We start from the raw sequence: 9,170 nt of genomic DNA on the forward strand, positions 1-9,170 counted from the left end.
GGCTTGTCCCTGAAGACTCCCTAGCGCCCAGCCCTCCCCAAAGCTGTGCGATGGGTGCTGGACGGGAAGGCGGTGGTCAGCCAGGCCGTGGCTCAAATGCTACTGGGAGCAGCATTTTAGATGATCTGTCTGGGGAGACAGGTAGAACGAACATTCGTGTGTGTACGTGGGCAGCATGGGCCAGGACGCGCTAAAAACTGGAAATGACTGAGTAGAGATGTTGGAGCACTTATGTAAAATATCTAAATAAATCTTTAATATTTCTAATTGCAAATGTACATAAATTGCACGGGCACATCATTTCTTTGAACACCAACAACTTTCTCTGTACATTATTACATAGTTTAAAAGGAGCTGAAGGAGATTCAGCCAACACTTCCACTTTGCTTTTTTGTTTTTAAACATACTTACAAAAAAAGATTTGTTTTTCTTTATAAGAGGATATAAAACATAGCGACTGCTTATCAGGAACAAGTATCAGCCTAAGCAGATATACAGAGAGAGGTATCTCTTAAGACACAGTGATGTATGATAAAGGAACATGTGAACATGGAGACTGCACTCTGGGGTACCGGTAGCTGATGCAGAACCACGTGGCATTTACAGCAGTGTCACAGCTCGGGTGATCTGTGAAAGTCAATGCTTGACCGTGACACCCTTTTTTCGAAGCGTGGTTGTTTCTGAATGTTGTGCAACGCCCTCAAGACTGGATTTGGTTTGTAAAGCCCATGAGCTGCATGTCGGCATGCTGCTGTTGTCCTCCCTCTCCCCCCATGTGTAATTTTCCCCAACGGAAAATAAAAAGGCAACAGTTTTCTGTGCAGGGCTCGAGCAGGGCTTGGCAGTTCTCGGGGCAGGTGCCACAGGTCCAAGGCTCGGGGCTAAGCAGTCTCCTCTGAAATTGCCCTGAAGAGTCAGAGGCCTACTCGGAGCTGGGCACTGCCCCTCGCGTGGCCAGTGACGGGATCTCCTGGTGGCCACGAGGCCGTGCGCTCTGACCCACGTCAGGTCCCGGTACTGGCCAGGCCGGAGGCCCGGGCTGCTTTGATGGCAGACTTTTGGGGAGGAGGCCAACCCCAACCATCACCGCGGGCAGGAAGGAGGGAGTGCGGCACGGGAGCTCGCCCACCCCAGGGACGGCGTCACAGTTGTTCCCTTTGGACTTTCCGCTTCGTGGTCCCCAGGCAAAGCTTCGTGTCAGGGACAGGGCAGTGACCGCGGCGGAGCTGCTGCACACCACGGGTCGGCGGTGCTGCTGTCGGAAAGGCGTCTCACGGGGCTGCTAGCCCTGCCCCGGGACCGCTGGGGGAAATGAGCCCCTTGCAGATCAAATCTATGAGCCACAGCCTGAGGCTGTCCTCGCTGAACCCACCCGGGTATTATCTTCCGCCTGCTGTGACTAAAAATCCTCTCCTTGCTCACCACAGAAGAGACCTCAGTGTGTTTTCTATTGCATCTGGGCATGGAGGTTACTAACAGGGAAAAGCCTGTGAGCGCCCTAACCTTTGGAAATGATGGATTACTTGCTGGTTGCTTTCCTTGGAGAGCCTGTGATGCCTCGCTTAGGTCCACCAAGTCCCTTCGCCCTTTATGACCATCAGTAGTAGCAGACCCTGCAGCAACCCATGGAGCTGGCTGCCAGGCCAGAGGATTCCGCCTGTTCTCACAGTGCAATCAGTGCTTCACAACCGCAAAAGCAGAGAACAAAACCAACCAGACTCAAATGACAATGCAGAGTGACACAGGACTCTTTGGATGGCGGCAGGATTTGCTTAAACTGGTGCAAAAGGGGCTGGTGAGTACACTGTAGTATTAGTTGGCATGGGGAAGGACGTGGGTCCCTCCAGTCTTTTGGCACTGAAGCCATAATCCCCGTCCAAAACGATGATACTTACAGTCTGCAGAGACCGCGGGATACTGTTCAGTCCATTCCATCCCCCTTTACACAAAACTTTGCTCATTTTTTTGGAAGCGTTCACTACAGTTTAACAAAACCCCAAATCAAAACTCTTAAAACAGAATCGTTGAGGTGAGCCAACCCCAAACCTGGATCCCTGGCTTCTCTCCCTTCCCTCCGGTCCCCAAGGGAGGAGGCTGAAATCATAACCTGTGTCTGGATCCAGATTTGCTAGCTTGAGTCCACCTCTCCAAAACAGCAGTGAGATACAGCCAAATCCTGACCGAATAAGCAGCACCAGAAGTAAGTTACTATATACAACTGTTAGTGAGATAGATACGTTACAGTAAACACTGAAAACATTTACAAAAAATATTAAGACTTGTATTAAGATAAAAATCTGAGTGTGTTTTTGTTTTGTTTACACTTTGACGAGTTTGCACTAGAACAGCCTCTTACTGTAGAAAGCGCAAGAACAAAACAAGAAAATGGAGCCGCTCACAAAACATTACGGGTAGTGGTTGCTTTGCTCTGGTGCCGCCAGCACCGCTTGGGCTTGCCTCGGGTATTGCTACGCCAGGTACCGGTCCGAGGCCCCGTCGGGTAACCTGGCCACGCGGGGCTCGCGCGTCCTTGCACGCTCTCTCGTGCTCGCTCACGCGTGGACACGCGTGCACATGCGCACGCGCACACACACACACACACACACACACGCACATATTTAAATGTACAGTTTATAAATAACAGAAACACAAACTGAAGTAACAGAACTGAACTGAGCCCGGATCTTAAAAACCTACCCCCAAATCTTTTTTAGGGGAAGGTCACGTTTAGGTCCAGTTGTTGACAGTTGCAGGGGAAGGAGACGGGGTGGAAAATGGGGAGGGGATCTCTCTACTGTCACAAGACTTCGTCCCGATTTGAATTTCTTTTCATACTGGCTCAGGAAACTAAGCAACAACTCCAGAAGGTGTTGGCACTGGAACTTTTAAAGATATTTTAATAGCTTGCTGTGGAAGGATTTAAGTCTTCCTGCTATTTCAGCAGAACAATGTGTGTTCAGTAATTTGCAAGTTTGAGGTTAACCAGGAGTTTCTGACAGATCGGGGCAGGGGGGAGCAGTGCCTTGGCTTGTGGTTGAGGAGAAGATTAAGATGTACTGTGCTTAGCCTCAGTACTAAACAATTGTTTTGTGGGTGTTTCTTTTTTTCCACCTCTTACGCAGAGCACTGACTGCATCCCAAAATTATTTCCGTGTATGAATGGAAACGTCGCTGGTGGGGCGCCCGCCCCCGTGCCCTCTTAGTGTTTCCATTCCTCTATGTTACTTCTCTTGAAAAACTTCCCACCTCTCGCAACACCAGTATTTTGGAACTCAATCAATCAGCTCTAAACATGCATCTCAGGGCAACAGCGGTTTAAAGTAGTCTTTTTTTGCAGGGTTCTTACAATGTATTTGACTCTGAGACAGTGGGAGCTGTGCGTGTGCGTACCCAAGGGCTCACAGGACCCTGTACATCCCTAACCTGTCTGCGGCTTTCTCCAGTTGTAACCTTGTCAGTTTTGTGAGGTTCTTCAAAGCCATCTGTGCTAGTCTCCAAAATTCAAAGGTGACTGTACTTGTCATAAATAGTTATTACTTTTCTCTGAGGAGCTCCGTTTGGGGTCTGCTGTGTGACTGCACCACTCGGCAGGCGTTGGCGGGCTGTGGAGACCTCAGGGCAACACGTTCGCTCCTCCAAGGACCAGGCTGCACCGGGCTTGGCCCAGGGCTTCCAGGGAACAGAAAAACGTTTAGGAAAAGAAAAGCATCTTTAATTTTGAAAACAAGTGCATGTGGAAGAATGCTGTCAATGAGCCTTATGGCTGTGGGGCAGCATGGCAATGCAGAGCTTACTGGCAAAGAGCGTCCTGCTCGGGCAGCCTCGGCAGCGGGAGGCTGGAGACGGTACCTAAGCTGTGCGGAGCTCAGTGAACATCCTAGGCCCTTTGACTGTACATTTACACATGGCAGGAGGAGCTAGGACAGGCGTTGAGCAGTGTGTTAAACTTTAGTGGGAGGAATAGGCAGATGTCCTGTACACTGTACACTGTCATCCGTATCTCAGAGAAATCTCTCTGGCTCTTGGTACGAGTGACCTGCTCTGAGAGTGGGAGTCATCAAGTACTAACTTAAAAAAAAACACCACAAACCAACAAACACACCGTGGCGGCAGGTCAGCGGCACAATCCCCCGTTAAGGAGGTGACCCCTCCGCTGAGCACAACGTGTCTGAATGTGCCGAATCTGCGTGTTTCAGCAGTTAGGAAAGTCTAATCCTGGCTTATGCCTGCACAGTGCTCCTGACAAGGGGGCTTTCGGTGGTGGCTGCTGTTCTTGGTGGTTACTCCCTTATGACCATGTTTTACATTCTTCGAGCCGGTTAATTTCCATGCAGTGCTCATTCCCAATTTAAAGAGGACAGTATTCCAGAAAATGGGATCTTTTTTTTTCTAATGCATACTGTGAAAGAAAAGAAATACAATTACCGATCTTCATGGTTCTTCAGGGCTTTTTCTTGTTTCTTTGTCTGTTTTTCTCCCCAGAAATAGTAAAAATCTCTGCACAGAGCATTACATCCCCATCACGAACCCTTTGTCAGGCAAGAAGCTGGCCGTTTCACGTAGCCCCTCGCTCCCCCTCTACCGCAACGGGCAGCAGGACATCCAGCCCCTGTACCTCATTCACAGCTCGGGGACCAAGCTCAGGCAACATTTACTTTATTCTGTGGCCAGAAGTGTGCGTGTGGGGGACAGTGCCCTGGGGCTACTGCTTACAACGACTCTTCCCCATTATTTGTGAGAGAGCAGAAGCTGTAGAGAGGAGTCAAGTCGCCATTCACCAGGTGCCAGCTCCTCTCTCCACTTGCGTGCCAGAGCCTTGGGCTTGCTCTGCTCCCCTGGGCTGCCCAGGGACCCCCGGCAGCGCCAGCCCGGCCCTTCTCCGCTGCCCTGCCACCGTGTTCCCCACGCAGCACCCCTTCGGCTACCGCATCGCACAGCGTGCGCCCCGACCTTCCATCTGGACTGTGCTCCCTATATGGGCTGAGTTAATTAAACACTAATCAGCTGCATAAATGCCCCGTGGACAGGCACCCGTTGTAAAAGTCAGCGGCCTCACAAAAGCCACATTAGGAAAGGCGTCTGGGCTCAGCTCGGGGTTTGCTGTGGGAGAGGGCTGTGCTCCGGGGGGGAGGCACAGGAGGCGCGGGCCAAGCTTTGCTGCCATCCCTCGTACGGCTACATCCAGCCCCACGCTTTTGGGCCGCTGCCTGCTGCAGGCGCTGCCCAGCTCCCTTTATTTCGCTTACTGCAATGACAAGGACGTTATTCCTTGCTGGGAGGGGGAGGCATATCCTTTGGGCAGTTTAGAAGGAAAAGGTTACTTTTGTTTGAACATTAAACACTGATTTAAATCCAACAGTGACAGCAATTCTCAAATATATGTTATTTCCTTATGCCACTCATCTCACACTCGAGCTTTCCGTCCCCTCAATGTGCTGGCATTAGCATCTCCCACAAAGGCTCAGTCAAGCGCGCCGTCCGCAGCAAGGAGCTGGTTTCTCGGGGGGGAGAGAGCAGCCGTTCTTTGAAGCCGGGGCTCACACCTGCTGCTGCACGGTCTCTCTGGCCAGGCCTCCTCTCCTGCGGCAGCACCCTCCACGGGTTAACAATTACTGCTGTTTCTGAATTCTCCATTCTCTGTAATCTGCAATTTAGTTGGGTTTGTGGGGGAGATCCCATTACGTGTCTGCATGCTGTACCTCTCTTTCAGCTGAGTAAGGGCACTCATTAACCGTGCGTTGGCAGCATCCAGTGAAGCAATGCGTTTCTCCTGCAAACAAACGGGCAGAGGGGAACGGTCAGTGGGAACGCATGGAGACCTGTCCCGCTGCGATGCCAGGGCTTGTCCTGAGGCAGCGACCCAGAGGCCTCTTGGACCAGGACCTTTCTCTTTGGCATTTCTGGGTGTGGGTTTTTTAAGTACAGCATTTTTTGAAATCTGTTGCTATTAGCAGGGCCACAAATGTACTTTGCCTGTGCAATGTGAGCTAAATGCACTTTAGCATCCTGAAGAAAATGGAGGTAACATAGATTCTCCAATTCTTGGGTTATACAGAAAGCCTTTGTATTGTTTGCTCTAACTGCAGCTGTTAGGAAGATGGTAAGATTCCTTTTCTAAAACAAAGCTCTCCCAAGACAGTTATTCCTGTCAGCGTTTAATTGGTTTTTGTCAGTGTAAATTAATAGTTTAAATGACTTGCGGCCTCCCAGGATGGCTTTGATGGCAACTCTCACCAATTACAGTATCGTAAGGATGGGAGCAAGAGCTTCTGTGTTGCAGCCTGATTCTGCGACTCCTTTTCTTTGCGACACCGAACAAGCCATCGCCCTTCTCCGTCTGCCACTAGCAGAAGGGAACAGAACCAATGCGGAGGGCCACAGTACTTTGCCTGCATGTAACTTTGAAGGTCCGTGTAAGAACATGTCCAACGCTACTGTACAGCCCGAGATGACAAAAAGAGCAGTGTAGAGTGGCTCATGGTAAGCACCTCACACGTAACACGCAAGACGGCAGGAGACAGGACAGCCTGTGGAGAGCTGCTGGCAGGCTGCAGGCTGCGCCGCTCGCACCTTACAGGTGCCCCTGTACCTGCTAGGCTTTGCCGGAGTGCAGACGGGAACAGGATAATTTACTACCTTTGAACAAATTACTCTACAGAATAACAGTGATTCTTTTTACAAAGTTACTACTGTTGCCTCATCTTCTTTTTAATTAGCTATACAGTAAATTAGTCATGAGTACTGACTCATAAGTGATTAACAGGGTTGTTAAGAATAAGCCTAGAATATACTATCATCACCTAGCCACAACCTGTAGGAAGGCCTAGCTGCAGAGAAGATGCTGATCTCTGCCTAGACAAATGAAGAGATTATGGACTGTATTTTCGAATTCTCTTTTCCAAGCACAGTGTTTTGCACCCATCACCTGATGCTCCTCTGCCATTGTAATCTATAGCAATAACTGAGCTTCCCAATCCTGCAAGCCACAACCCAAAGGCTGAAAAAAACACGTTGGTTTTGCTCTGGTCCGGCTTTATGTTCCCTGTACCCAGGTTCCGCAAGCATTACTGGAAACAAAGCACCAAGAGCCAACGAGGATATGATCCCTCCACAAACTGACTGAATTGAGGGCATGATCCTTCTACAAACTGCCACCCCCCACATCCTGCGTGGCGCCTGCCAAGCTGCAAGGCTGGCAACAGCTGTACGAATGCGAATGCTGTGACAGTAAAGCACATCCCACTGAAGCCTGACCCGCTCTGCCACGGCGCAGTCTCACCGTGCTTGAGCTGGCACTGCTGCGTGGCAGGGAGGCTGCAGGTTGGCAGGCTCACCCCGAGCAGTGCTGCAGCCCTTGGTAGCGGGGACTCACCTGTGCATCAATGATCTTCTGCTTGGAATCCACAGCAGCCTGCATTTCTGCATGGTCCTTCTTTAGCTCCTCCTCAACTGACATCAGTCTGGCAGCCGAACAGAAAAGAAAAAAAATTACATTTTTGGGGGCTCTGCTAAGCCCAGTTATTAGTCTCGTACATGTCTCTATCAGCCACCGAGAGCAAATTAGACAGATGATGTCCTCATTTAGTCCTTGACACCACAGAAGCAAAGGGGTGACGTATATCTCTGAAGCACGTAGGAAGAGAGATGAAATACCAGAGAAGCTAGTCTACAGATGGAACTGGCTTCACATCGCAGCCCCCATCATCCACACCAGGTCAAACTGTCTCATCTGAAATTGCAATGCTGAGGCACACACTGCTCCCAGGACCTGCAGCTGTGCATTTGGGCACACAGAAGACACGCAGTCATTGGCACTACCTCTTCTTACACACAAACCAATAGCTTAGAACCAGTCTTTGTTCTGGCTCTTTTACTCTTCTCTACAGACCTCTATAGCAGATTGTCCCAAAGCTTAAGTGATACCGAACAGCGAATGCCGACCCGTTCACGAAGGATGATTAAAGCACTAAGTTGGCTTGGCTCAGGTAAAGGTGCAGCTAGCTGCACTGGAACAGTCTATGTCCCGGACACATGTAAATACCACATCCCACTGGGTGGGCAAACGGGATTTATAGCTAGGAGTAATAGGATAGTGATGAGAACTTTAGCTAAATGTCAGGAAAAAAATATTGTGATCTTTACATCTATTGCTTATATGAACAGAGGAGCAAGCCTGCCAGATCCTCCAAGAACTGAGGCAGGCTGCCAGCTCTTCCCTCCTGAAGTTTTGCCTTTGTGAATCAGGAAGACGTCGGGGTTTCCCTTGTCCCAGGTAACACTGATGGGGGGACCCAAAGAGTCAGGGCTTGAAATGTCCCCCAGGGGTTGTAACTCAGAGGGCAAGAAGTGAATAAATGCTGGAAAACCCACATGGGAAACCTGCATGCACCTCCAAAAAAACTTGATTCTCCTGAGCAGGGGCCAGCTCTAACACCAGCCAGGCTGCCCGCCTTACTGTCATCTCCAGCTCTCCCATCCCCCCTGTACCTGCTGATGATGCCCTTCATCTGGATCTCCTTATCCTCCTGCTGTCTCCGGAGACGCTCCTCACTCTCCTCCAGCCTGGCCTGGTACTCCAGCATCAACTTCTGCGTCGTCTCCTCCTGGCATTTGAAGCGGGTCTCATATTCCTCCAGCTTCTTGTTGGAGATGCGAAGCTTGTCCTGCAGCACCACTAGGTCCTGCTGGTACTACAGCACGCAAGGACAGACACAGGAGGAGAAAACACATGTGGCATGTAACCTAGCAGGGCTTTGCCCTTGCCAGGGTTTCCCCATAACGCAATTACGCCCCTCTCCTCGCGTTAGGCTAGCTGCAAACCCGTATCAGATAACCCCGCTTGCCGACACCTCCTCTTCAGTCTTCTCCACACTGCGCTAGGAGCGATGCTGCGTTCCACTGGGCGGGCAGGTCACTGGCAGGTTCAGAGAATGGGTTGTTAGCAGAGTCTGGCATTTCACATGGGGCATGCAGGTTAGAGCGAGTGAATGGCAAACGCGTCTGGCATCTGCCTCATGCCAACAGCACGGGGCTAAACACAGGCAGGAGGAGCTGCACTGGTGGGATTTTGGGTTTACACGCAAGCTCTTCAGTTTACAACAATAAATGCGGGCGGTTTGGACGTGCTGGAAGCCAAGCACGAGCGGTGAGCGGCTCCCGCCAGGCCGCGC

At 50.6% G+C, this 9,170-nt stretch overlaps 1 protein-coding gene across 2 annotated transcripts in view; it reads right to left on the minus strand.

Moving 5' to 3' along the window:
- Positions 1–5,446: 5,446 nt before the first annotated feature.
- Positions 5,447–9,170, minus strand: part of LOC104159489 (disabled homolog 2-interacting protein-like) — a 10,026-nt gene continuing 6,302 nt past the window's right edge. Inside the window, exons 3-5 of one of the 2 annotated variants that reach the window (XM_009697412.1) lie at positions 8,488–8,690; positions 7,373–7,460; positions 5,447–5,770 (exon numbers count right to left, since the gene is read on the minus strand). In XM_009697412.1, the coding sequence (XP_009695714.1) occupies positions 5,603–5,770; positions 7,373–7,460; positions 8,488–8,690 (459 nt within the window). In that variant the 3' untranslated portion in view covers positions 5,447–5,602. Of the gene's footprint in view, positions 5,771–7,368; positions 7,461–8,487; positions 8,691–9,170 lie in introns of both variants that reach the window. The other variant, XM_009697418.1, reaches the window with a different exon arrangement.

Source organism: Cariama cristata, unplaced genomic scaffold (genome assembly GCF_000690535.1).
Source record: "Cariama cristata isolate BGI_N322 unplaced genomic scaffold, ASM69053v1 scaffold17690, whole genome shotgun sequence".
NCBI classification, from domain to species: Eukaryota; Metazoa; Chordata; class Aves; order Cariamiformes; family Cariamidae; genus Cariama; species Cariama cristata.